Source organism: Aspergillus niger (genome assembly GCF_000002855.4).
Source record: "Aspergillus niger supercontig An02".
In the NCBI taxonomy this organism is placed as follows: domain Eukaryota; kingdom Fungi; phylum Ascomycota; class Eurotiomycetes; order Eurotiales; family Aspergillaceae; genus Aspergillus; species Aspergillus niger.
The window spans coordinates 3426381-3453375 of record NT_166519.1 but is presented as its reverse complement, the minus strand read 5'-3'; the positions used below and the strand labels follow the sequence as shown (position 1 = coordinate 3453375).

Sequence of the window (26995 nt, the reverse complement as noted above, 5' to 3'; positions counted from 1 at the left end):
CGGGTCCAGGCCAGAACCACACATAACGATGGGAATACTACTACCCCAACTGCTTTGCTACGTCTGGGCAAGGCGAATGGTATGGTAGGACTGAGTGGGCATGCTTGGACGGAAGGACGGAAAGACGGAAACTGTCCCGGGGACTGAAATGAAGGAATGGTTTGACCTTTTTTTCTTTTATTATTTTTGGCTGGGGAAAAGAGCTCAGCCCGGAGAAAGACAAGATGGGGATGGATGGGGATGGGGATGGAGTTGGGGGTGGATTTGGGGAAAGCAAAGCAGATGCACACTAGACTAGCTTACTGTTACGTGTGCAGATGTGGAGAAAACAAGGGTCAGTTTCTGACTAGTTCAATGGCTGGAGTTACTTCATGTGGTTTTAGAAACTGTTCGACTCTTTTCTCCATACTTACCACAACTACGGAGTACTTCCCCCATACCTTTTTTTTCTAGTGATCGACTTCGGGGCATTCAGCCTGAGTTCCGGGAAAGGCAGCGAGTAATACTAGATAGTTAGAACTAGTGTAGCTGCTGAGGAAGAAAGCCCGAGATTACTCCATCGTGCAGAATATCCGTTTCCATTCTAGATACGTGATTCAATACTCATTAGGGAGGTTTCAGTGGCGACTTATTACAAGTACTGTAGGATGGATGGAGCATGAATGGATCAGACCACGCAATCCTTCTTCATGAATGATGTGATCTCTCATCCCCCCATGCCTTGGACACCTCACCTTCTAGAAACACCACTAACAGCACTAACCAGTCCTACAGAAGTACGAATTACGACCAAGTACTACTTTTTACCTCTTCAGATTAACCCACCAATCCTTCGATCCATCCATTCATCCCACAGGATTGCTATTTCCATTTGCTCCGTGGCAAAAAAAGAACAACACTCCAAACCCACCCCATCCAACTCATTTCAGTAAAAGCCCTGTCAACACCAAGCAACCCCTGCTTTGTTTTACTACTACCACAGCTTCATCTTGCACCCCCCCTGGATTCATTTCCAACCAGCCAGCCAGCCATCCAGCCAGCCATCGCAACGTAATCACCCAAATAACTTACCTCCAAAGTACTACTCCATACATACTATCAACCCAACTACTCTTACAAACATGGAGACCTCCACAATTACCCCATCCGTCCCCCCCCATCCATCCCTCGTACCCGAACTCTCTCTTCGTGTAACACAAACAATCCCCAAGAAAGTAAGTGAGCAAGCATCAAGTACTTAAGTATAGAAATAAATAAAGAAAAAAAAGATACGAGGTATCTAGATACTCCGAAGCTCGAGCGAGCATCATGCATGCTCCTTCACGAATAAGCTCGACCCAACCTGCTGGTCAAGTTACTCCGGATGGAATGGATGAACCATTTCCCACCCCTATCATGCTATGGCCCGAAAAAGCATATAGTCAGTGCCACTAAAAGTACTATCTACTAGTCATGGAGTTGCATGATCGGCTCTACATGTATGTGCCTATCTCCACATTCCAATCCGGGCTTGCGAGGCTCTGTGCGTTGTTGGCTGGATACGTAAGTATGGGGTAAGTATCTAGCAGCTATCACTCCTCCATACTGTTGTAGAAAGTTATGTGGAAGTCAGTCAGCTGCGCCAGGTTGCAGTGGCTTGAGTGATGGCGTTGGTGCAGTGACTTGGGGGAATTCTTTACATACCCCCTATGTTGTATACTAGATGTCAATTAATGCATGATAATATATGTGATTTACATCGTCTGACAGTAGTGCAGAGTTTATGATGATAGTGGATTGAGGATATCCTTGCCAAAGTGGCATCTAGTGAAGTTCTACAGATACTCTCCATAGTTAAGCCAAATATTTAAAGTAAAAAAAAATTGCATTGCATTATACAAAACCCGCCCAACCCGGTTTAGCCTTAATCCTCTCTGCCCATCTCTGATTATCTATACATAGTTACAACAACACCCCCCCAGGATATGGGATGAGACATCCCCATCGTCGACCAACGCCAAACGCCTCGCAAACCGAATCAGTCAAAGCATCACCACCCCTTAGTAGCATCATTCCCCCTAGTCCTCAAACTTCCGCTTCACTCCATTACTCCCATTAACCTGCGCCGTACTGCCGGGTCTTCCCCGCTCCGACATCTGCGCCTGTCGCTTCTTCCACGCCGTCTTAATCGCCGGAGCTACCCGAATAAGATCTTCCTCCGTCACCCGGTCCTGGATACTCTCTAGCACCTTCTCCACCGTCGAAATATGATTCGCGTCCGCCTTATCATCCCGAATGCGATGGAACCGCCAGCGACCCTGCTCATCCTGAGCGCACTCCACAATCGCATCGTCCAGTGGCTGCTGCAACGCCTTCATGTTCTCCCACTCCTCTGGCGAGACATACATCTCCCCGAAGGGGCGGTACTCATTCGAATTGAGCATAACAAACAGATGAAAGATAGGCAAGGCATCATAATCGTAATACGGCTCCGTAACACCCTCAGCCTCATCATCCGAATCCGGTTCCAGCAGGGGAAACTCCAAGCGCATTCGAAAATCGATAGTATTCTCACTGGGCGGCTTCCACTTGAGAATATGTTCATCCGTACCGATGCGATAGGGGGTACTCCGACAAGTAAAAATCAGACCGTCATTACCATGAATCTTCTTCACCTTGGGGATAATATCCCGAAACATCATCTCAATGCCATAACTAAACTGCGTCGATTTATCCTCCACGGCAAAGATCCGATGCTGCTTCTCCTCGGGAAACCGATCGTACAGCGCATTATACGGCTTGAGCACCTTTTCCTTAAAATACGCGAGCCGTTTATCCAATGTCCGATGCATCAAACTCTGCCCATCGAGCACCAAGCAATCAAACACAAGATATTTGAGCTGCTGCGTGCCATCCTCGTAGGTATCATTGACCAGCTCGCCGTCGACCAGCGTATCGACATGGAAGCGCTGGAACGTGTCATCGTCCGGTAAGGGAAAGTGCAAGCCCGGGACGTAGCGGTAGTCGTTTTTGCGATCAATCAAGTAGTGAATTTCAGGAGTGTCGGAATCCGGTTCGCCCCGCGCAAAGTACATAAGACATCGGATTCCGTCGGTCTTTTCGCACACGTAGTAATCTTCTCGTTGGAGCTCGGTCAGATGCCGTGTCGAGAAACTGACGGGTTGCGCGCCGGGGAAGTTGAGGTTGTTGCGGCCGAGCAGAGAGGCGACTTCGCGACGGAATTGGTCGGCGAGGTCGGGATCGGCTTTGATGCCTACGGCATCGAGATCGGGGACTGAGTTGCCCATGGTAGTCGGACTAAATATTTCTGTATTGGGTGGAGGGGAGGAGGAGTGGGTGAGGTTGTGAGGAACAATGGTCTGGAGAAATGGTGGTCACGCTAGTGGTAGTTAGAGCTTCTCGCCCGCAGGCGCAGGGCGCAATAAGGTGTTCCGCAGTAGGTGGGTAGAAGCAGAATAGTATAGGGGCGTGGTGGTGGTGAGTTGGCGTTCGTCAGGAAAATGAGAGCAGGCGCATTGAGGCAACGAAGGTAGCTTTGACTCCCATCTGCGGAGGTTCGGAGATACTCTGTGGCCTGAGGCATCACATTGCCGTTCTTGTCGCCTGACAATGCGATACTACGGTGGAGAATGGCGTTTTTATTGAATTTCATGCACGCAAAAGTAAATGTAGTAGGCTATGCATTGATGTACTACCCAACAATCAAGGAAGGAAAACGGCTTAACATGCAGTATCAATTGCATTCTATCAATACGGCCAAAGAAGCACCGACTTAATTTACAATAATGCACGCCAGTAAGACTGAGCGCGGGGTATCTTTATCAAACAGCAAACCAAAAAGACCCAGAACCCTTCCAGAAACGCCATCAAGCATCGCCCAAACTCCCTGCCCGTAAGCGGGCTATATGTATATCCGATCCTGGGAGGCTTTCATCACTCGTTACCAGCGAGAGCTCTACGAGCTAGCCGCCACAGGCACCTTCTTGGCTTCAGGTGCAGGTGTCTTCGCACCAGCATCTGTTGCATTCTCCTGCGACTCTACCGGCTCCGGCTCATCCACAGCCATAGGCTCGGGCACCGATACCTCCTCTACAGGGGTGAACAGGCTGCCACCATCCGGAAATGGAGAGGAGAGAGTATCCCCTGTCGAGAAAAGCCCACCACCCCGGGAACCGCCCAATGCATGAGATAGCATCTCTTTGATCCGCACATATTGGTACTTCTTCTTCGTCGAGATTAACGTATGAGTCACCATCGGGTATGGATGAGATCGAGAGATGGCCGCCATGACAGTGTCTTTCTCTTCATCCGAGTCGACAGGCCCATTATTATCCAGATCATCCTGCAGCGGAGCATTCGCATCGATAGCAGCCTCTGTAGATAACCAGCATTAGCACCGTCCCAATCCAGTCCAGACTCGGGCTCCATAAGCCACGGGACCACTTACTCTGCTGCCTCGCCTGGTTCTTCTTTTGATACGCCTGCAACAGCATATCATACGGCAACGAACGCCCCGGGACGGCTCTCTTCGCGCCCATCGAATGACTTTTACAAGTCAACGACCTAGCGCACTGCGCACCATTCGGCAAAGTAACACCACACTGCTTCTCAACATCAACAGGACCCTTCGGCTTCGGCACCTTGGGTTTCGGCTCCTCCTTCTTTTTCTTCTTCTTCGGCTCCTTGTCCTTATCATCCTCCCCGGCCTCCGTCTTGCGCTTCTTGCCCTTCTTCGTCCCATCCTCCGCCATCCCTTTAACAGCGGACTTCTTCGCACTCTTCTGACCCTTCATCGAATCGTCACCAGCCCCCTCACCCTTCTCACCAGCACCCACATCTTCATCACCATCTTTATCCCCCTTCTCCTTTGCGCGGTTCGCCGCATCTCTCGCCTCCTTCTTCTTCCTGGCCTTCTCCTGCTTCGCGCGAATACAACCACGTATATGTTCCACCGCATTTTGCTTCAACACCGGCCTCTTGCACGTCTTACAGATGACGGTCTCGAGATGATCTTCTTCGCGGGGCTTCCCCGTCGGGAACGCAGCCATAGTTTTTTCATCGATATCGGGTAATATAGGCGACGAGGAACCGGGAGATTCAGGCACTATAAACCGCGCAACAACTTCATCAGCATGACATGACACCAAACCACCCATCCCTGGGAGGGTAGAATGGAAGCAGGGAAACAAACCATCACCCTTCTTCTTCCCAGACTTAGCAGCACTCGCCGCCGACTTCTTCAACTTGATCTTCCCAGGCTTGATATCCTTCTCGGCATACTTATATCCCGACGCATCGACCAGACTCCCCGCCGCGGTAGAAGAGGCAGAGGACGCTACAACACCAGTATTAGCGTCGATCGTAGAAAGAAAAGGTGTGTGCCTTTGTGGTTGCCCTTAAAACCATTGCGCGGGAACATTATCGGGGGAGAGGGGAGGGGGGTTGCCTATAACGGACCTCTGCCGCCGGTAGCAGTAGCCATGATTATGAACGAAACGACCGACTACCCACAACGGACACACGCGCGCGCTCTTTATCGACGGTCGGATTTAAGAAGCGATATCGTCAGGAAATAGAAACGGAATAGGATAGAATTAGAATTAAAGCTATGTATCTAGCTCCGACCGTGGTAAAAAAGGGGGACGGTGATTGCTGGGAGTGCGGTATCTTAGTTGGTCGAGGCTTGCGCTGAGCACACTCACTCACTCACAGTCCGGGGCGCTCCGCATTTGGGGAGGTCACGTGGGTGGTCAGTTAGGTGGAGGTCGGTTGGAGGGGGATTGAACGCCTGGGTTATTGGCACAAAATCAATTCGCCTGGAGAGGTTAGTTTGAATGATGAATGAAGATTTAATGAGGTATCTTTGAAGTGTTGTGGTGCCTGTGTTTCGGTTGATTTCTTTGTTGCGGTGGATGAGGCTGCGGTGAGTGGGTAATAAGCAAGGAAGGACGATTGATGGGTTCAAGTCGGCTTACTTAGGAATTAACATAACTATTCTTCATGATGGTGTTGAGTGAGAAAAAAACCCTCTTACATGCTTGATTATGTGAAATAGCTGTCACTGACCACGTTGGCCAGTTAAACGTGTTACTCCAATGTGACTGGCAGTTACATCCGCCCTTGTGGTACATGTTTATTGATACAATGCAATGCAATATGCAAACCCGCCAATATCATATGATACAAAATCCGCCTACCCTGCATGCTTCGAGAAACACAAACTGCTGTTCGTCCCCCCAAATCCAAAACTGTTCGTTAAAGCCACGTCAATGGTGCGCTCCTGGGCCTGTTTCGGGGCATAGTTGCAGTCAAACCCATCAGCCAACCGCTCCAGATTGATGGTCGGAGGCATCACATCCTAGACTTGGCGTTAGCAGTGTTTTATATTTTATGTCAGGGCCGCTTACCTCGTTAACTGCGAGAACTGAGAACAAAGCTTCAATGGCGCCTGCACCACCGAGCAAATGGCCGACGGCTCCCTTCGTGCTACTGATGTTAACTTCCGTCGCCCGTTGCTTCCCTCCCGGTCCCAGGAGCAAGGATTTGATGGCAGCATTTTCTGCTGCATCACCGACAACAGTTGAAGTGGCATGAGCGTTGACATAGTCGACCGCGGAAGGTGGGAGTCCGGCGTTTTTCAGAGCTTTCCTCATGGCTAGGAACGCGCCTTCGCCGTTCTCTTTAGGTGCTGTCATATGGTGTGCATCGCCAGAACAGCCGTAGCCTCTCAATTCGGCATAAATTCGAGCTCCTCTGGCTTTTGCGTGTTCGAGTTCCTGACAAATGATTAGAAACGTCCCATCGTAACCAATTGCTTTGAAATACCTCCAAGACCAACATTGCCGCGCCTTCACCGACCACAAAGCCTTCCCGATCCGAGTCAAAAGGTCTTGATGCCTTTTCTGGCGAGCCGTTAAAGCTTGTAGCCAAACTGCGGGCCCGAGCAAAACCTCCGACAGCTAGCGGATGAATACAAGACTCTGCCCCGCCGGCCAGCATCACGTCTGCATCACCGAACGCGATGAAGCGAGCAGCATCGCCTATGGAATGAGCCCCAGTTGTACAAGCCGTTGTTGCTGAGTGATTTGGGCCCTATACCATTAGCCCCGAGGAAAAGCAGTAGTAAGGAACTTCTCTTACCATGAATCCATACTTCATGGAAATGTGCCCAGCCCCGAGATTGATCAGAAGCTTAGGCACGAACAGAGGTGATACTTTGCGATATCCCTATGGCTCGTCAGCACGGTAATTGAATGGTAGACATGCTAGTACTAACCCCCTTGTCATATGCAACGACTGTGTCGTAAACCTCGTCAAAGTTGCCAATGCCTGATCCAAGGCAGACTCCCTGGCATACAGTTAGAGATGTCATATCGATAAGCAGCGACAATACATACAGTAGCTTCTCGTTTCTCAAATTCTGTAGGCTTCCAGCCCGAGTCTTCGAGGGCCTCTTCCGACGCAGCCATGGCATATTGGGCGAAGCGAGCCATCTTGCGCTCATCCTGCAAGGACATCAGTTACAAATCTAGAAAGCACTATGGAATGCCTACATCTCGACTTAACCACTCCGAAGCCGTCCAACATCCATCCTTTCGTGCACCTTGCGGCACCACTGCTGCGATCTGGCATGGCAGATCTGCAAATCTGGCATCGCGATGGTTGACATTGACGATGCCACAGTGACCATCCAGGAGACGTTTCCAAGTACGACGGAAACCTACGGAAGATTACTTAGCAATAGTAGCAAGAGGATTGATTGATCGTGTACAGTTGCCTTCCTGGGCATGAATATGAGGTAGTGCAAGACCTTCCCTTTCCGGAAGAGTAGAAGTGGAGACGCTGGAGACCGAAAAAAAAGATGGTAGAACCACGGCCTTGACGAGGTTCTTTGGGACATGCTCAGGTGCACATGGAGACATCACTCACCTACTCCTAGAGGTGTCACTGCTCCAAGACCAGTCACGACAACACGACGCATGGCATTCTGGGGATACACGGTACGTGATTACTGTGGTCGAGGTATTTCACGGGTAGTCTTGCTGCGGGTGGTCGGTCTCCGCAGCCTTCAGACGTAATGGAGGTCCAAACTCCCGCGACGCTATACCGATGTTGGGGAAAGGCGGGAGAGGCTAGAATGAATGGATGGAAGAAGATAGAAAAGATGAAGTGGTGAAGCTCAACGCAGCCAATGGACGAGGCGAGAAATGGGGGGTCAAGGGTGTTCCTTCCGCATTGAGACGATGAAGAAGTTGACCAAAAAGGGAAGGTCCGCACGACGTCAGTGACGCTAGGCCACAAGGCATAGATATTTCCCTTTACGGCTGTATACTGGCCAATGGGGGTCAATCTCCCTATCGATAAGAAGATAGGCCCATCATCCCCAGTAGCCATTATTATTACTATTCTATTCATGGCATGTATTTTTTATGTCAACGCAACTACCACCGCTATTTAGACCTCTCCGATTGCTGCTCCGAATTTCCCCTCCTCTCTTCTCTTCCCCATCTCCCTTACACCCCCAATACAACTCGAGTGAGGCCCTCAAATTCGTCATGAGATCCCTCACTTGGGCTGCTTGCCTGGCGCTGGCTGGTACGGCCTTCGCCCACGCTCACCATGACCACGAAGAGGTGCCAGAGCATGTGCGTGAGGAATTGCTGAGGAAATGGGATCAGGAGGTAGGCGCCCCAATTCCAATCCATTCATTTCGCACTCACACTCACACACCATTGCAGTTCACTTTCTCCGGCATTGCCAGCTTTGCCCACCTGAAGCCAGTCAAATGCCTGATCGAACCCGACGAACGGTACGACATCGCCGTCATCGGAGCCCCCTTCGACACGGCTGTCAGCTACAGGCCAGGTAAGAACACCCAATAATCTCAAATAACACTCTCAAAACCACTAACACCCCCATCCAGGCGCTCGCTTTGGTCCGCGCTCCATCCGGGCTGCTAGCGCCCGCCAAATGGCCGGCACCAGCTACAACACCCGAGCGGGGATCAACCCCTACGCCTCCTGGGCGACAGTCAAAGACTGCGGCGACATCCCGATCACACCATTCGACAATGGCGTCGCGGAGCGCCAGATGTACGAAGCCTTCCTGGAACTGGGCTCGCGGCCGGCCCTGACCTCCGCCGACTCCAAGTACGGCACGAAGGGCATCTCAGCCGGCAAATCGAAGCTGGTCACATTGGGAGGCGACCACAGTGTAGCGCTCCCAGCCCTCCGCGCGCTGTACCAAATCTACCAGAAGCCCATCACGGTACTGCACTTCGACGCGCACCTGGACACCTGGAACCCAGTGCGCTACTCAGCCTACTGGACCTCCGAGCAAGCACACTTCAACCACGGCAGTTTCTTCCACAAAGCCAGCCGCGAGGGTCTAATCTGCAACTCGACCTCTGCGCACGCTGGTCTCCGCACACGCTTGACCGGCGTCGACGACAGCGACTACACCAACCCTGGACCGGAGCAGGGATTCATGCGCATCCACGCCGACGACATCGACGACCTCGGCCCAATGGGCATCGTGAACCGCATCATCGAGCGCATCGGTCTGGATTCCGACCAGCCTGTCTATCTGTCCGTGGACATTGACGTCCTGGACCCTGCCACTGCCCCCGGAACTGGTACCCCCGAGCCCGGTGGCTGGACGACCCGCGAGTTCATCCGCATCCTGCGCGGAATTGAGAAGCTGAACATTGTCGGCGCGGATATCGTCGAGGTGTCTCCCAGCTATGACAACAAGGGCGAGACCACTGCCTTGGCTGCAGCTCAGGTGGCTTTTGAGATCATCACTAGCATGGTCAAGGCTGGAGCGGGTGAAGAGTTGGGTGGATGGTATGGACGGAAGGTGACGCCTGTGGAGGAGACTGTTGTTGTTGAGGAGGGAGAGGATCCCGTGGAGAAGAAGGAGGCCAAGGATGAGCTGTGAATGAAGTATGCGATATGAAGTTATGTGTATGTATGTATGTATAATGAACGAGTGAGTTAATACTGATGCAAGTACATCATGAAGTAAGAGTGAAGACGGATAGCATGCTCCTAAGTACTTCTACTATTAGTTCAATCGAACAATTGAATAAGTGATTTCATTATCAGCAAATGCATAGTACTATATAGGCCAGACTGATCAATTATGACCTCACGAACCAGCAACAGCAACATCTAACCATAATATATAAAAGTAACTTGGTCATCACTATTGTATCTGTGTTATCTAGTCCAGGCTTTGAAGATAAGAAAATAAGTAGAAGGGCTGCAGCTCAGGAGAACAAATTGCACAGCAAATTTGGGACGGGGGGGATCGGCACGATAACAGATCGCAGAGTATGAGGAAAATATAGAAAAGAAAAGTAAGAAAAACCATCAGCCAGCCAAAACAAGACGCCTCGACTTCCAACGCCGATAGGGACGATGAGAGTTTAGAAAGGGAGTAAAAGGGGAGGTTTAAGGAAGAGAAAAGGTGGGGTGGGTGGAAACGTGTTGGTGAAAGCGGAAAGGGGAAAGTTTAGGGATAAGAAATTGACAGTGGGGGAAAAAGGTGGAAGGGACACAGTGAGGGAATGGAGGTAGGAGGATCAAGAAACGACGCTGGCCAGGTAGGACGAGACGAAAGTCGGGAGACAAGAGGTTCCGATGAAATGATGAGGAAGAGCTCTCGATGGCAGGTCTGCTTGAGGTAGACAGGGCTCAGCAGCGCAGAGACAACCGAGCGAAGAGGGAAGAGCACACTTGGGTGTTACGGGTTGTAAGATGTGTATTCACTCAAAAATCAGTGAACGGACACAGGATGTCAAGTCAGACGTCGATCGAAGAAGCCAGCCACCTTTGTACGAAAGAATCCCCAAAACTCCATATTGCATAGGTAAAGCACATTCAGTCTCCCAAAATCATACGACGTGTCTGCGATGCATCAATGACAGGCCTAGAACCCTCCGGAGCGTACGGGCCTGCCCTGTAAGATCCCGGGATCAATTACAGCAGGACGCACTTCTTCGACTTCTTAGGAGCGGGCTCGAGCGCGGCAACAATCGCCTAGAATCGACATGTGTGAGTGGATGCGACGACGCGGGATGTGGCGCGACACTAACCTCGTCAAAGACGTCCTTGAGCTTGTACTGCGTGAGGGCAGAACACTCCACGTATTTCACTGCGCCCAGCTCCTTGGCCATACGGTCTCCATCTTCTTTGCGAATCGGTTGCATCTTCTGGCGGGCAAGCTTCTCGCGGACAGCGGGATCGTCGCGAAGATCGGTTTGGGTGCCCACGATCAGGCAGGGGACACCGGGGCAGTGGTGGTGCACCTCGGGGAACCACTTTTCGCGTACGTTCTCAAAGGAGGCAGGCGAAGTGACCGAAAAGCAAACGAGGAAGACATCCGTCTGAGGATACGAAAGAGGACGAAGACGATCGTAATCCTCCTGACCAGCAGTATCAAACAATCCCAGAGTGTAGGGCTCATCGCCAATCCTATTGCGCAACGGATTCGAGTCAGTTCCAGATTCCGATATTTGTCCACAGACGCCATCGCATTCGTCGAGCCAGCGACATTGGGTTGCACCAATAACGCTATTGGCAGTGTGATATAGCGCACTCCGACAGAGTCCCGATATGTAAATCGTGTTCAATGATAGGAGATCCCTAACTTACATGACTGTGACGGCATAGTTATCAAACACCGTGGGAACATATTCGGAAGGGAACTTGTTCGTCGTGTAAGAGATCAAAAGGCAGGTCTTGCCAACGGCACCGTCACCGACGACAACGCATCTGCGACAAAAGTCAAACTATGGTTAGCAACCTGCCGCTCCAAGAAAGAAAGAATGAATGAATGTGTTCGGTTTGCACGGAGAAAGGGGAAGGAAGGGACAGGATAGAGGGGGGGTGTATTCAAATGGGGGGAGGGGAAAGAGAGGAGGGGGAAAAGTGATTGCGGAGAGAAAGGGATAAAGATGATGAGAACAACGCACTTAATTGTTGCCACAACCATGTTGTAAACTTTGAAGAACCGTGAAGTTTGCGGGAGAGAAGGTGCAGAGAATCACGGAAGGTCGTCTGTCGGAAGCCGAAAGGAGGACAGGAGAAGCAGGAGATGCGGTGAACCAGGGGGAGGGAGGAGACGAGTGAGGGGGGAAGACCGATTGGGTGTTCTGAGAGAGAGAGGGAGGGAGGGAGGGAGAGAATGAGGATGGAGTGGAAGTGAACGAGAAGGTGAGGCGGCTAAGATGAGGAGGACAGACGCGGTGGATGGGCGAGGCCGTCTGGATTCACGGAATGGGGTGGTGGTGTGCGGTGAATGTCGACGGTGAGAGAGAGGGATGGTTGGTAAGGAAGCCAGCCAATGTGGGAGGCAGAGGCGGAGGACGGAGACGATACCTTACTAGTCCAGGTAGTAGTAGTAAGGAGGAAGAGGAAAAGAAGCTGCTGCTACTTTTTTGCTGCTGCTGCTGCTTGCTGCTGCTTGACTGCTTTGGCTTGCAAATGGGGCAACCCGCACCGCACCGTTAGTTAGCTCCTGGTTTATCTAGGTTGGTCCTTTTTTATCGCCCGCCCTTTTTCAACATCTCTGGCAATATCTCGATGGTCCGTCATGAGTTGCGCCACCGTCTGAGATAATTCACCCTGGGCTGCTGATGAAACCCCCAAAGGAAAAAAAAAGACTTCCTCATCCCCGTCACGCTCTTTCTTACTTACCCACTGAACGGCCAGATGAAAAAGCAACACAACGGCGATCCACAACCTAAGATAAGAGACAACTCACAGAGATCGGACTAAGGCCAATATGACGGCAACCTAGATAAACACACCCCCTTTTATTCTATCCTGTCTCGATCCTTCTTTCCTTTCGTATTATCTTATTTAGAATCTCGAATCGTCTGTCTTCTGCAACGATAGCTTGATGCCGAGAAAGCGCAAAAAGATGAAATGAGTTACTGATGGTTAATACCAGAACCGAGGATGAGAGGGTGGGATTTTCGGGGAGGAGGAGGAGGAGAGCCAAGTCAAGTCATCCACACCCCAAAAGCAAATAAAAGCCGCAACTTGGTCGGATCCGATCGATAGAATAAGACGAACAGAGCCGTGGTAGTAGATGATGAGAGTAAATATTGATGGAGAAAAGGATAAAGAGAAAGGAGGAAAGGGGAAAAAAAAAAACAAGACTCTCTTTCAGTCCATACAGTTACTTAACTACGTACTAACTGCGAACTCCTCCAGTAACCGATCATCCTCCATCAAAAGAAAGAAAAGCCATCACATCACACTCTCCGGCCCCAGGCTTGCCTCGGAAGTCAGGCTGTCCAATGTAAGGTAAGGCCAGGCAGGCAGACAAGACAGACAGTATCTTAGTTTAAGGCTCAGGCAAGTAAGGAAGGTTAGGTAACACCTCAAGTTGGGTAAGGAATCAATCATAATTTCGCCATGAAGGAATTCAGTCACACTGAGCATCAGATGCTGGGCCAATCAATCTGGCTCGCCCAGACGGTCGCACTGACTGCGCCTGTCCTAGCTTGATTCGCTACGCGCCCAAGGAGGAACAACCTAGTAGTTAGTGAAGCTAGTAGGTAGGCAGTAGCAGTGATTGTGATCAACTGCCACCCCGAGGGTGTCATTGACGAAGGTAGCAATGAGGCCGAGGCCAGGGCCATCCCAACCTCGCACGGGGCTGGTTGGACAGCACCGACCGCCCTCTTCATCTCATTCATCTACTTACTTTGTACTACTACGTAGTAGATATTTAGCACTGCAAACGCCCAGACCGACCCCAATAAAATGCCCCCGCGCTAAGTTTCATGATGGGGCCCAGAATCCACCCTGGGGATCGGTACATATCAGTCGGCTTCCCTCATCTTCCCACCCCCCGGTCCAATCCTCAGCTTTATTATCGTCGCACCACCACAGCAATCAATCAGAACCTACAAAAAACAAGGCGCAAAGTAGAATCCAAAAAATAAGTGACAATGCTTGCTATATATATAACGTGACCCATAAATCATCTAGTCTAGTCGTAACATCTATAATATCATCCCGCAGGATCATCCGCTGCCGGCCGTTCTCGCCGTTGCAGCTTAAGTGTCATGGCGCAAGCCATCAAGGAGATTCCAGAACGCCAAATGAATGCTCGCACAAACGGCACCGTCGGCCTCAACCCAAAAGCATGAAAGAGAAAGGGAAAAAAAAAGGGCAACCAATCAATCATCAGAGTATATAGTTTGGATTGTACACATTCCATTTTCGAATCCCAAATTATGGGTCATCCACACCGCCTTCTCTATCCCAGGCAGGTTTGCGACGGTGGACAGCAGGCGGAATGAAAATAGAGTACCCTTGCAATTTAAACCGAAATGCACTCCCAGTATGTGTTTGTACAATGTGGCAGCTTCAGGCGAAGGGTACATGAACGCCAATGCTGTCTGTCAGGTTCGTTTCGCGCGCCCCTCAGGCTCAGCCTCATCTTCAACTGGGATCGGCTCGTGATGTGATGATTCGCTCATCTACGCCAACATTAGTCAATCCGTTCAACATCAACACTAGCTTCACAAGCACATACCTTATCCAGTTTGTAATTCGTCATCAGTAGACTGAGCGGGATCAGCGGAATTGTGACAACGAACGCCAACACCAGGAGCTTGTTCATGGTCTCCTGGTATGCGCGATTGATGGCTATCCGGACGGGGGATCCCATTGGGTAAGACAATGCCTTGGTCAGCTTCCCGAAGATTTCACCCGCATCGGCTTTGAACTCATCAGGGAGGTAGAGTTGCAGCTTTCTCGGGATATGATGAGTCCAAACAGCACCTGAAATTGCTGCTCCAACGGCTCCACCCATCTCCATAGAAGTCAAAAACATTGCTGTCGCTGCAGCAACTTCTTGGTGGCTAGCGGACGCTTGAACGCCCAACTGCACTGGAACGTTGAGGAGCCCGCCGCCCATGCCGACAACAATCTGCGTTCCCAAGATCTGCGCTGGTGAGCTTCCTTCCTTACGGTAGAGCAACATCAACAGGATTCCGCCAATGTAGATGACACAACCGCAGGTAACATAGACACGGTACCGGCGCGTATATTTGATGAGCAATGACACGGCGAAGGCAGCAATGGTCGACGTGAAGGCAAAGGTTTGGGTCACACGGCCAGCTGTGGCAACATCATAGCCCTGAACAACCTGCAGGTAAGAATAAAGGTAAGGCTGAACCGAGAAATAGAACGCCACTAAGACGCATTAGCAGAATACATTGATTGGTGGAAAGGTGTGCTCTTACTGAAGTAAAAGAATGCCAGAGTACACCCTGCGAGCGCTGTTCGGTCCTTGAGAAGATGCAGGGACAACAGAGGCTTGGGTGCCAATTTCTTTGATGTTTCCCAGGCGGGAAGCGCGAAAAGGCAGAGGATGCCAATCACAATCATCGCGATGATGCTGCCATTCTTCCACCCATTCTTAGCGTTGGAAGCAAGGGTAAGGGGGACCAAAATCAAGGTCACCGCTGTCGAGAGCAAGATCAGACCAAACATGTCGAGATCGTACCAAGTGTGGCGAACAATTGCAAGGAAGCCTCGTCGATGAGGGTGTCTAGGTTTGATCAAATTCAGTCTTCGGGCCTTGCGTTGGTTGAACAATAGCGATAGTGCCAAGGGAAGAAACGAGGCAGGTAGGAGGATCGACCACATTCCATAACCCCATCGCCAGGATGTATGCTGAAGCACTGCATTCGCAATAGTCGGGCCAATCCAGACCGTGACCAGGAATGGAAGCTCTGGTAAAAGCGCCAGGAGCGCACGGTTCAATAGGCTGCTGCTGTCAGCAATAAACACCTGTTGAAGAATCTGCAAGCCGGTAGATCCGGCAGAGTAGAAAATCTGCGCGGAGGCATAAGTCTGAACGTTGGTCGACGCAGCCATTTGGATGTACCCGAGAACGTATATGAGAATGCTGACACAGAACGCTTCGAACCGACCGAAGACGTCGGCAACCTTCGCCATAGGGGGCTTAATAACAGCTACGAGGGTCAGCGGACAATGATAATAACCCCAAGGGAAAGACATGCTCACCGTTCACCACATTTTGAACAACGAGAACCGTGGAGATAAGGGAGTGCTTGCTGAAAGCACTGGTGGCATAAGCCGAAAGGGACATCACGGTTTGGCTTTCAAGTGAGGTACAGAAAGCCATGAGGAAGATGCTTCAACATCGTTAGCGACTAAAAAAGACATCGAGAGCAGACAGAAATCCTCATAGTTCACAAGGCTTACCTGACATATGCTATGATTAACGACCGTGTTGTCCACGTCAGATTGATCGCTTCAATCTTCCGAACACCCTCCTGAACCGAATCCACCGAGGATTCTACTTCGCTATCCTGCCCTTCAGGGTCATATTCCGCCTGAAGGAGGCGTTCCTCCGCCTCCCTGTTGTCTTGATCCATCTGATCGAGGGTACCATATGAGACTGCTGTGCGGTGGTCAAGAAGGGGCATCGCGGCTGGGCCGTAATCGTTGATGGATAGTATCGCTGGGTAGCTATAAGATGACCAAAGTCCATTTATGCCGACAGGTCGTCAAATACTTCGTCGTCGTGAAGGTAGCAGATGAAGCAACAGTTCGAGTCCGATAGTTTCAATGTCGAAGTTACCAGGCATGAAAAGGACGGAGCAGGCTGACGATTGCAAGGCTAAGCGGACGAGAAAGGGTATCTGCGACCTGTACCAGCCAGATCCACCGAACGAAAAAGCAATACACTAGCCAACGAAGAGGGGGTATCAAAGTCTAAAGAATAAGCAGGGTAAGAAAAAGAAAAAAGCAAAAGACACTAGCAAGATGGAGCACTCTGAAGCCAGGTTTGGGTACCACATGCATCAGTTAGGTCACCAAATCAAGCAGCGGAATGCGCAGCAACGCGTGGATCGCCAGATCTGGCGTACAGCCCGGAGAACGGAGGCCAAGGGGCTCAGCTATGAGTCTGCAAGCCCAAATCAGGCTCCCCGATATGATTCACACCACTGGGCACGATCGACAGGCCGCACTTATGCAAGTCCAAGTGGGAGCCCAGGACCTAGCCTATGGGCTAAACGCCCGTGGCCCAGAAGGGTAGTGTGGCACCCGCTGAATTGCTGCACCAGATAGTCCGAACGGAGCTGTCAATGTTCTGTTTTGTCCCACGCCAGTCGTTGGTCGAATGAGACCGAGGGGTCTTTCGGGCGGGCTGAATGGTTGCAAAGCTTGTGCCTCGGCCACGGGCACCCATTGACGGGGAAGGGAGGGGGGGGAGATTCGTTCGCAGGCGGATAGAAGGCGGAAAATGAGGAGGATCGAGCGAGCAGGTACCCCTGGGCCTTGCTGCAAAGAAGGCTTCGACTGCAGGAGTTCACTAGGGAAAAGCGTGGTGGTGTTGGTGGGGGGAGGATAGTGTGGCAAGGCGACCGGGATTCTGAATCCTACGCAGGCGGGCGACTGAGCATCAGATATGATAAGATCACCTGGTCCGGCGGTCGGACCCGGTACAAAGGGAAGCCTGGTACTAGCAATAGATGGATTTATATTGCTGTCGTCGTCGTCGTTGTTATTATTATTTTATTACAATGTGATTCTTGTGTTGAGATGATATTGTAGAACAAAAGAGTAGGCGCAGTGTAAGCATATATACTTGCTGCCTTTTTATACTGTTCCTTTCAGACCGCCTGACATTCTGCTCGTAAGAAGAATGAAGGCGCGCATCATCCACGCCTCCCCCTTGCAGGCCGAACCGGACTGATCAAACACCGTACTACTACTAATACTATAATAATACTACTATTTCACAGCGTAATAGTATTTCATTCTCTCACATTCATCCCCCACTCCTTGAATGTCTTATGGGGACTCAGAGTAATTGTAATCACGCCAACAAGAAATCAGGATCTCGGATTTATGTGATTGCTCAGCAAGGCCGACCTCTCCGTAATTTTTCTTGAGGAATCCCGGTCCCCATCGCATGATTGGGGGAAGTGGCACAGCCGATGCTGGATGACTCGGGAACAACCGCTCCTGGTCATCATCCGTCGGTCACGGGGTGGTGCATAGTCTCCGCTGCCTACATTTTGCTCTTACCCCTCAAGCAGCGATCATCCCGTGTGAGTAATAACAATCATCGGATCAGCTGGAAAGACCATCTTGGAGAGGAGTTTCGAGGAGCGAGCCTCCACAATGAATATTGACAAGAACGCGCGAAAGCCGCAGGAAATTAATGCGATATTTTTTTTGTTGGTCGTATTAACGGATGAGTCGAGCCGAAGTTTAACGATCCACCCACTTACTCAATTGGGTAAAGATATTGTATTGGGCTTCAAGTTCGGTTCGCAACCCTCCGGAATGGGTACACTGTCCACTGTGCGACACCGCTGTGGTAAAGCTTAGCGTTGTTTTTCCCTCGTATAGGTTGCACACGGAGTTTTCTTGCGGTTGGTCAAGATTCTTCAAGTGCTCAGTACTCTCCTCTGTCGCTTCAGCCCGGACCAGTTCATATGGCTGCAGTTCTTGCATATAGACCAGATGCTATTGCTGTGCTCCTCTCTTTTCCCCCTCCTTTGAAGATTTAATCCCTCATCCCCAACCCGTCAGGTAGACCGTGAGCTCGGCCCTCATGGATGTGAATATGCTGGTCATAAGTGACGCCCTATGCTGGTGTTGTTTCATGTGATCCGGTTTGCAGGAAATCTATGCCCCCAGCAACAGTCGGCGTATTGCCTACCTATCAATGCAATCAGTCATGGTGGTGGTCGGTGCTTTTGGGGATCGAGCCAGTGACGGCAATGGAGCTGGCACATAGCGGAGCTACTAAGTTATGATTGGCAATCATCCCCAGTACGCTCGAATGTAATCCCAGCACACATCGAGGACCGCTAATACATGCTTGCAACTTCCAGCCCTACGTGTGCTTACGGTCTGGAAGAGAAATTGCATTGTATCAATCCTTTTTGGTAGGTGTCTTGAATCCATTTTCGAAGTATGAACATCCTATGGACTGCCAAGAGATACCGATCCCAGGTATATATGACTACCAATTCAAATCTGGACAGGATATAGATGACATGACCACCATGAACATCATGTATAAGATACATTTGCACACAACGCGACCCATTAATCGGACGTGTCGAGTATCAGATGGCCAAAGTTCACCACCAAGTCCTCCCCCTCTTTCGAAGGCCGTGCTGCATAGAGCCCGACCCAGAAATCTTGAACATCCGATTCCTCAAACACCCAGGTGACCTCCCGAAGAGGGGATTTCTGGATGCCTTCCACAAGATAAATCCACAGGCTGTTGTCTGACTCTCGCACCAGCTCTAGCGTCGCCGCTCCACCTCCTGATGGGACAGGCTGCAGACTCCAATCCGCCCAGTTGTCTTTGGTGACGGTACTCAGGTGAGGTCGGCCACGAGTGAGTTCGATGCCAGTCTTGACCCATTTCCGGGTACCTCCCGCACCGTTGAGGACAAGGATGAGTCCACCCTGGTCATAGTTCTGCTGCCAGACTGCGTTGAAGGCGACTCTGACTCGTTTGAACGACTTCAACGGAACACTCCGGTATAAAATCGGCGCAGTGAAAGTGTCTGTGGATGGAGGTTTGGACCAAGCATCTGTTGAAGGGGCCGCTCTGATGGAGAACTGGGCGGGGAGGATCCCATCACCGGGTACCTTCTCGGAGGAGTTGGCGAAAGTGAACTTGGTCATGATTGCCGTCTGGTTCCGTGAAGAGGACGCTTTGGCAATGTCTGTGAGATCCTCACCCCGTTGGACGATTCGGATTGGAGAAGGATTGATGAAGGAGAATTGGAAAGGGAGGATAGGTATCGAAGTGAAATAATTCTTAAGGGAACAAAATACGAAGGTCTTGGAGGAGAAAGGAGAACCAGAGATGGATGATGTGAGGAAGAGCAGGGAGAGGTCTCTTTGTTCTCGTAGCAGAAATGGCCTACGTCATATTAATTGGGGAGCGAGCGATAGCATACTAGCAGTTAGACACTCCGAGCTAAGGCCAGCACCCGGATTGACCTGGGCCACAGGTACTCGAATAGGTATGCGGTCGTAGGAGATCCTCACCGTCTGCGGTACAGGGTTTGGCCTATGACAGCTATGACTCTGGGTGAGTGGGGTAATCGGAGACTACGGGGCGATTAAAAGCACAACGATAAGGCCGGTCGGAAGGTAACTATGGGGCAATTGTCTGGTACTACTACTACTACTACTTACTGTTAAGGTAGGCAGGCCTGATAGAAATCCCCCGAGGTTCCCGGCCGTTATCAGTACACTCTCACTTGGTAAAGAGATATCTTCATATACATCCTCCCCCATGTGGTTTCGGGGTTCCCTGCAGGTTCTCCTCTCCCACAATGGCCAATTCCACGATGGCCGGCTGGGCACGTGAGCGGGGAATCTCCTTTTCCACCGATGACATAAGCAGGCGCGCGCTCCCCTTGGTGGCAAAGGGGAAAACCCCGTGGCCTGGCCAGGCAAAGTTTGGGGGAAAAGAGGATGGTTTGTTTGCCTGATTGCTGGCCTGCCTCTGGTTTTTCATGGTCTACTGTATCCTAGGCATGGGCTGAGCAAGGTGATTGCTTCGACTTGCCTGTCAAGATCTGTTTGTCATGTCTATTGGCTACTACTATCCAGATGATTCCAGGAGAGAGCCCCTGTGGTCGCGACTCTTCTCGTCAACTTATGCTGGCTATCGCCATTTGAAGCCTCCGGGGTCGAGGTACTCCGGTCGCTATCGTCGCTCTCTATTCCGCCGCATCTGCAATTATTTTTATGCCGTTATCGGCATAATATTCCTTCTCATCGTCCTAACATCCATATTCCGGCCCTCCTATACCCGGCCACCGCCACATTACTTGTCGCTTCGGAATGCGGTGTCTCAGTCAACGAAATCCGGCCGAGGCAACATCCGCAACGAGAAAGTCTTCATCGCAGCGAGCTTGTATGACCCTGATGGGGAACTAGCACGAGGACATTGGGGGGACAGTGTGCTTGAGCTGATCGATCTGCTCGGAGAAGACAATGTTTTCTTAAGCATCTATGAGAACGACAGCGGTCGAGATGGAGAGAGTGCGCTTCAAGAACTGGCGGACCGGACCACGTGCCAAAAGTCCATTGTTTTCGAGCAGCATCTGGATCTGGCCGACTTACCGACAGTTGCCGTTCCCGGCGGTTCAAGGCGGATCAAACGTATCGAGTACCTGGCGGAGGTGCGGAACCGAGCTCTAAGACCGCTGGACGACCAGCCGGGAGTGCGCTACGATAAGCTGCTCTACCTGAACGACGTTGCATTCAACCCGGTGGATGCGCTTCAGCTTCTGTTCTCCACAAATGCCACGGATGATGGCGTTGCTCAATATCGGGCCGCATGCGCCGTGGATTTCATCAACCCATTCAAGTTTTACGATACTTATGCGACGCGCGATTTGCAGGGCTTTGGCGTGGGCGTGCCCTTCTTCCCGTGGTTCACTAGCGCTGGGCAAGGTCAGAGCCGCCAGGACGTACTCGCTCAGAAAGATGCCGTGCGGGTGCGGAGTTGCTGGGGAGGAATGGTAGCATTCGACGCCCGATTCTTCCAGCATGGTACAACTTTGTCGGCCATGGGTATGCAGCCCCAGTTGTCTGAAGAGGACAAATCACCTGCTCGGTTCCGGGCGTCGCATGATACGTTCTGGGAAGCTTCTGAGTGCTGTCTTATCCATGCCGATATCCAGAAGCCTCAGCCGGATCCAGAGAAGATCACGGACACGGGGATCTATATCAATCCGTATGTCCGGGTTGCGTACGACACCCGCACCCTTTCCTGGCTAGGAACTACGCGGCGGTTCGAGAAGCTGTACTCATGGATCCATGATATTCTCAACCAATTCATTGGCATGCCTTGGTTCAATCCTCGACGAACCGAAGTCCCCGGCCAGATTTCCCAGGAGAAAGTCTGGATCCCTGATGAACAAGGAGATGGAAATGGGTCATTTCAACTCGTTGATCGGGTTGCAGGCAAAGATGGCTTTTGCGGACGCCCAGGACTCCAAGTCATTATCGAGCATCGCAAAGAGGGCCAGAAGGGATATGAGGAGATCGAGGTACCATCATAAGGTGATTTCGATCGACGTGTAGATATTTTCTGCATGCATATTGCATTGTTTCTCTTCACTGTATAGGCTACGAGTTATGGGTACATAAATATCATCTTGAGACTCCCATTGGACATGAGATGTCTGCTTCTTGGACATAGTTCAATCCACACTGTATCACAACTACAAAAGAACATCAGCAGATGGGACACTGATGCTTGTAGAATCACCTGTAGAGGGACTGTGCCAAAGCATTCAGGACAAAACCGCCCTCGAACTGCCATTCACCGTCAAAGTTCACCTGGTCACAGGCTGTTTTGGCGGGATTTGCCAATCATATTAGACCTCATGTGTTATTCCCTACTCTGTTAGTCATATTGTAGGGTGCCAGTCTCTCTTGTTCCTTTGTCATGTTTCTTCTGCAGCTGCTGGTTTGTCTTTCTTTTCATCTGTCGCCTTGAATTCTTCCTCTTCCAACCATCTCACCTGTTGTTAGACCCCTACATATCTCTTGATATCCCGCTTCAAACGTCCCTTGAACATCCCTAGCTGTCATGGATAAGAGTACTGGTCCTACAATGGAGTTTGCCAACAGGATCACTAGTATAATCTACGGTGTGGTCGGCACTTTCATGGAGAGGACCTCTTTCGGTCTCGAAGAGAGCCGTCATGCGCCCAAGGCAGCCCTCGCGGTCAGTCTCTCTCCTTCACCCCCATTCAATACGTCTTGTTGTAATTTACCATAGCACGGTGAGGATATTCTCACTGGGCTGACTGCTAGTCCTTAACAGGAACCCCCTCTTCGTCGTTCTGGTAACGAGTCCACACACTTCACTGTCAACGAAAACAAAACCCGTCCATCCTCTGCTCCTCCTTTTCCATCTCGGTCTTCTCCGTCAAAGCTTCCCATCGACACTTTCCCTCCCACTTCTTCTCTCCCTTCTTCTCCCATATCTTCATCGTTTGGCAACACCATGGATGACAAGGAGAATACCAAGGCGTTCCCTGTCGCCGATGTGGACGACACGGTCAGCTTCATGGCTGCTGCTCGCTCCTTGAAGATGCCAAAGACCTATGGCTCGCCTGCTGTTACTACTGTTGTCGACGCGTCCAGTGAGAAGGCCAGTGCTTCAATGAGTCGTCCCGAGTCTCGTGCTGATACTTTTGGCCACGATGCCACCGTGTCTCGTGATGATGATGATGTTTTTGGTAAACACCATGCAACCAAAGCCATTGTGTGGTTGAGACGCGACGTAGCTAATGTTCATGTCCTCCATAGCACCTTCTGGCCAGAACACCTTTGATGACGAGTGGAGCATCAAGCCTGATGCCGAAGAACCTGAAGTGAAACCCGAGACCCCCAAGGCTGGAGCGTTCAATGTGGCTGGTGACTTTAAGATCCAGGACGACACCGCGGCTGCTATCAGCACTGGTGTTAGTGGCTCGAAAGCTGTAGCTTCAGGTCAAGCCAGTGAGGTAGAGGACCGCGAGAACCTTACTACTTTCAAGAACTGGGGCACTCCTGCTGCTCGTGACAAGCCAGGTATCATACATCATATCTTCTCTTCCGATGGTTGACTTACTTACATGGCTTGCTCCAGCTTCTCGTGTGCGTCGTATTATCATCAGAGGCTTGCCCGCTACTTGGTGCACCTCTGCTAAGGTTTTGTCGCTTGTGCACGGTGGCAATATCGAGTCTATTCACGTCCATGGCAATGGCACTGCTCATATTCTCTTCTGTGAACATGAAGCATGCCAGGCCTTCTACGACAAGTACCCGAACGGCATCGACCTCGACAAAGAAAGAAGGACCACCGTGTTTGTGGAGATGGGCAAGGAAGTTGACGTGGTCAGCTCCCAGCTTTCTTTCAACCTGTCTGTTGGCTCGACTCGCGCTGTGAGGGCTGTTGGAGTCAACATGGATGCCAGCATGGCGCAGCTGTACAACATGGCCAGTGGTAGCGGTCGCAAGGTTGAAAAGATCCTGGACTCATATGTGCCTGGAGATGTGAGTCGACATTCTCCTTCATACCTCTTGTGTTTACCATACTCATTTCACTAGGCCCGCAACGTCGTCTTCCGCTTCTGCTCCATCGAGGATGCTGTGCGGTTCCGCGGGATTCTCGTACGTGATCCTGAGTGGGAACACTGCAACGTTCAGTATGCGACAGACCCGTAGGTACCCTCGTGTTTTTCTACGATGAATGCTGCTAACCTCACTCAGCTGCGAGTTCGCTACCGGTATGCACATCGACTGAAGTCAAGCAAGCTGTGTCTGTCTATCTTCATACGGCGCGTTACCAAGATGGTCATGTCTAGAGCAGGTTCGGATATGGAGTAAAATGGTAATGATATGCGGGATGTATCCGGGGTTAAGGGAAATTGCTCAAGGGACAGGCGTTGTGGTGACCTGATGTATTTCTTGCACCTCAGATAGGTCTAAATAAAAGCATGCTACATGCATCGATGTGTTCTACTAAGGTATTGGTTGCAATATATGAAGTCAATCAGTCCACTATGGAGTCATTGAACCTCATACTTAATGTACCAAAGACTAGAATGGTGTAGCAGTAGATATCTCGCTAACCATTTCAGAGCCGTGCGACAATCGTCAACGACTTCCGATATTACTTACCCCAAGAACGACCTCTAAATAAGCAATAGTATAGCTTAGCATACCGGTAACGTATCATATCACCCCGAACCTCTCGAAGCAGAATCTTAACAGACAAAACCAACCATTCCAGCTCCATTGTGCTAGCCCCCCAGGCCAAAGTAACGTAATACTAGCAAAAAGACATAGTACATGTACCCTGAATTCAATTACAATTCCTCATACGTCTCCCTTGAGAGACATGAGAATAAGGGGGACAGCGAGACATTATTACCACCCCGCAGAAGAAGCCATGGCAAGCCCTGCAACAATACTAGTCAACTGATCCGTTCTGGTTAGCCTATCATACATACTTATGTGGTATGTAAGGTTCAAGTCCAGCTAGCAATCAACAAGCGGCAAGGCTACTCCTCCCTTATTATATGGGCATAAGCCTGACTATTGTGAGACGTGAACCCACCTACACCAGGCTATCATATCTTTCTGCAGTTTGATGCGGACTTATTATCAGCTCAGGGAAGAGAGATTCCCAGAGGTGGTCTGGATATAACTTATCTGCCATTGCATTATCGGAGTGGCAGTCTACTTCTACATGACGGTCTTTCTACCCATGAGCGAAGGATACGAAGGACACGCGTTGGGGTAAGCCGCATCATACCGGTATGTCTCGGGTGAAAAACGTTCGAGTCTGTTACCTCATGGGACTATATGCTACAGGCAGGTTTATTCCATGTTACACGTCATGGTTACACCTCAAGACTTACTCCTGCGGCTGGCTGTTTGGCTCTGGCACTATCATCATTATGTGGGTGATCCAACTCTGCAATCCATTGTTTTAATCGAAGAAGAGCTCATCTAACTTTCAAAGTTGTTGCAATTAGTGTTCTCGTCATGATCGAGCCCTGGCTAGGAGTCTCATTATGCAGTCGAGATAAAGTGACAATCCGCCACGACGTGCTGAAATAACATGACAATGGGAAGGCTTAAGATGTTGACAAAACCTCTCGAGGAGCAACGGGGAGACTACTCAAGGTCATCAACGTCGTCCAGCAGATGACCATCATTAATTGGAAACACTCTCACAAGGTGAGCTACCAATCTACGAACACAGCTCGCTCTGAGTTCTGCAAATACCATCCATCTCCTCGACAGCATTTATCATACAAATCACTAGACTCTTCAACTTGTTCAATGACTCCGATTGATCATCCAATGCCTCAACGACCTGCAGGATGACATGGACGTGCTACAACATCTTGCTAGATGAGGAATTCCAGTACAACAGAGGGGACCAGAAAGTTTCGCAGGGTGGGGGAACCAACTTTCGGTCATCGTACACGTCTAAGAGGTACTTGGCGCGCATCATCTCGGCCAACACCAAAGAGCTGCTGGAGTGCATGGTCTGATCGCTGGTAACACCAGTCACTTGGACAATGTCGGCTATTCTCGGGGCAGTCTGCTCTGCCAGTGGAATAGTCCGAGATGACGAAAAGGGTGTGCATGAAAATACAATATCAGCAACTCCCGAAGCCTCAGAGTGCTGTAATGGCATTCAGAAAATACCATATGGCTTCTGTCAATAGACTCCGTTAGAGACAGCAGCATTATACGTCTAGGGTTCAGTAGATGAGTAATAGTTAATACTAAATCTAAACAGGTACTTAGACACATGCTAAAGTGAAGATCTCGCTGGGTCTAGAAGCATGATGTAGTATTGTGGCTCAACGCTGACCAAATGCAATGGCGGAAATGAGTGGTTTGATCCTAGAGAATATATTCAGACATTATATATCGAGGATACTAGATACTACATATATAGAGCAGTGTTATACATGATCTACGGACGCGTACATCAGCCACAGCATGCAGAATCCATGATAAAGCAAACAATCAAGCTATAATGCTACCAGATAACCATAACATCATGACGATGCCATTCATTCATCGAAAGTGTCTACCCCATCAACCCCCCAGACCAATACATACCAGTACACGAAACCATACACCATCCATAACGCGCCTATACAATACAATACACCGCCAAGAAACCTACCCCGGACATAGCGGACATAATAACCCTCTTCTCCATCTCCATCAAAAACAATAGCCAGAAATAACGAAATAGTAAATCAAAACCCCATATGCAGTAACTAAAAGAAATCAATACCAAGTTATCACACACATTCCAACTAAGCAGCCAAGCACGCCCCAAAAAGAAGCCATACCTACTGTGCATACATAAGCCAAGATATCCAAAACCACACCCCAAAAGCCGCCAAAGACCGAACGCA

At 50.4% G+C, this 26995-nt stretch overlaps 11 protein-coding genes across 11 annotated transcripts; 4 read left to right on the top strand and 7 right to left on the bottom strand.

Moving 5' to 3' along the window:
- Positions 1-1121: 1121 nt before the first annotated feature.
- On the top strand, positions 1122-1702 carry An02g14250 (hypothetical protein; the record flags this gene model as incomplete). The annotated part of the gene is made up of 4 exons (XM_059746795.1): positions 1122-1214; positions 1276-1420; positions 1451-1553; positions 1594-1702. 4 exons carry the CDS (start codon positions 1122-1124, stop codon positions 1700-1702), a joined length of 450 nt encoding a protein of 149 aa, XP_059605724.1.
- Positions 1703-2057: 355 nt separating this feature from the next.
- An02g14240 (uncharacterized protein) lies at positions 2058-3287 on the bottom strand (the record flags this gene model as incomplete). The annotated part of the gene is made up of 1 exon (XM_001400518.1): positions 2058-3287. The coding sequence occupies one exon, from the start codon at positions 3285-3287 to the stop codon at positions 2058-2060; it is 1230 nt and encodes a 409-aa protein (XP_001400555.1).
- A 668-nt stretch (positions 3288-3955) lies between these two features.
- Positions 3956-5482, bottom strand: An02g14230 (uncharacterized protein; the record flags this gene model as incomplete). Its single annotated transcript, XM_059746794.1, has 3 exons — positions 3956-4374; positions 4448-5335; positions 5458-5482. 3 exons carry the CDS (start codon positions 5480-5482, stop codon positions 3956-3958), a joined length of 1332 nt encoding a protein of 443 aa, XP_059605723.1.
- A 711-nt stretch (positions 5483-6193) lies between these two features.
- Positions 6194-7981, bottom strand: An02g14220 (uncharacterized protein; the record flags this gene model as incomplete). The annotated part of the gene is made up of 8 exons (XM_001400516.3): positions 6194-6358; positions 6408-6776; positions 6826-7092; positions 7141-7227; positions 7277-7348; positions 7398-7505; positions 7554-7720; positions 7930-7981. 8 exons carry the CDS (start codon positions 7979-7981, stop codon positions 6194-6196), a joined length of 1287 nt encoding a protein of 428 aa, XP_001400553.1.
- A 574-nt stretch (positions 7982-8555) lies between these two features.
- On the top strand, positions 8556-9939 carry An02g14210 (uncharacterized protein; the record flags this gene model as incomplete). The annotated part of the gene is made up of 3 exons (XM_001400515.3): positions 8556-8681; positions 8739-8865; positions 8924-9939. 3 exons carry the CDS (start codon positions 8556-8558, stop codon positions 9937-9939), a joined length of 1269 nt encoding a protein of 422 aa, XP_001400552.1.
- A 1043-nt stretch (positions 9940-10982) lies between these two features.
- Positions 10983-11997, bottom strand: An02g14200 (uncharacterized protein; the record flags this gene model as incomplete). Its single annotated transcript, XM_001400514.3, has 4 exons — positions 10983-11042; positions 11099-11477; positions 11658-11777; positions 11978-11997. 4 exons carry the CDS (start codon positions 11995-11997, stop codon positions 10983-10985), a joined length of 579 nt encoding a protein of 192 aa, XP_001400551.1.
- A 2425-nt stretch (positions 11998-14422) lies between these two features.
- On the bottom strand, positions 14423-16480 carry An02g14190 (uncharacterized protein; the record flags this gene model as incomplete). The annotated part of the gene is made up of 5 exons (XM_001400513.1): positions 14423-14500; positions 14557-15218; positions 15269-16003; positions 16056-16186; positions 16257-16480. 5 exons carry the CDS (start codon positions 16478-16480, stop codon positions 14423-14425), a joined length of 1830 nt encoding a protein of 609 aa, XP_001400550.1.
- A 1518-nt stretch (positions 16481-17998) lies between these two features.
- On the top strand, positions 17999-18807 carry An02g14180 (uncharacterized protein; the record flags this gene model as incomplete). The annotated part of the gene is made up of 4 exons (XM_059746793.1): positions 17999-18112; positions 18264-18333; positions 18417-18541; positions 18691-18807. The coding sequence occupies 4 exons, from the start codon at positions 17999-18001 to the stop codon at positions 18805-18807; spliced, it is 426 nt and encodes a 141-aa protein (XP_059605722.1).
- A 314-nt stretch (positions 18808-19121) lies between these two features.
- An02g14170 (uncharacterized protein) lies at positions 19122-19712 on the bottom strand (the record flags this gene model as incomplete). The annotated part of the gene is made up of 1 exon (XM_001400511.1): positions 19122-19712. The coding sequence occupies one exon, from the start codon at positions 19710-19712 to the stop codon at positions 19122-19124; it is 591 nt and encodes a 196-aa protein (XP_001400548.1).
- Positions 19713-20371: 659 nt separating this feature from the next.
- Positions 20372-24348, top strand: An02g14160 (uncharacterized protein; the record flags this gene model as incomplete). Its single annotated transcript, XM_059746792.1, has 9 exons — positions 20372-20516; positions 20652-22099; positions 22178-22457; positions 22640-22782; positions 22882-23325; positions 23384-23633; positions 23692-24098; positions 24153-24265; positions 24315-24348. 9 exons carry the CDS (start codon positions 20372-20374, stop codon positions 24346-24348), a joined length of 3264 nt encoding a protein of 1087 aa, XP_059605721.1.
- A 1379-nt stretch (positions 24349-25727) lies between these two features.
- Positions 25728-26256, bottom strand: An02g14150 (hypothetical protein; the record flags this gene model as incomplete). Its single annotated transcript, XM_059746791.1, has 3 exons — positions 25728-25795; positions 25839-25929; positions 26023-26256. The coding sequence occupies 3 exons, from the start codon at positions 26254-26256 to the stop codon at positions 25728-25730; spliced, it is 393 nt and encodes a 130-aa protein (XP_059605720.1).
- Between the last annotated feature and the right edge of the window lie 739 nt (positions 26257-26995).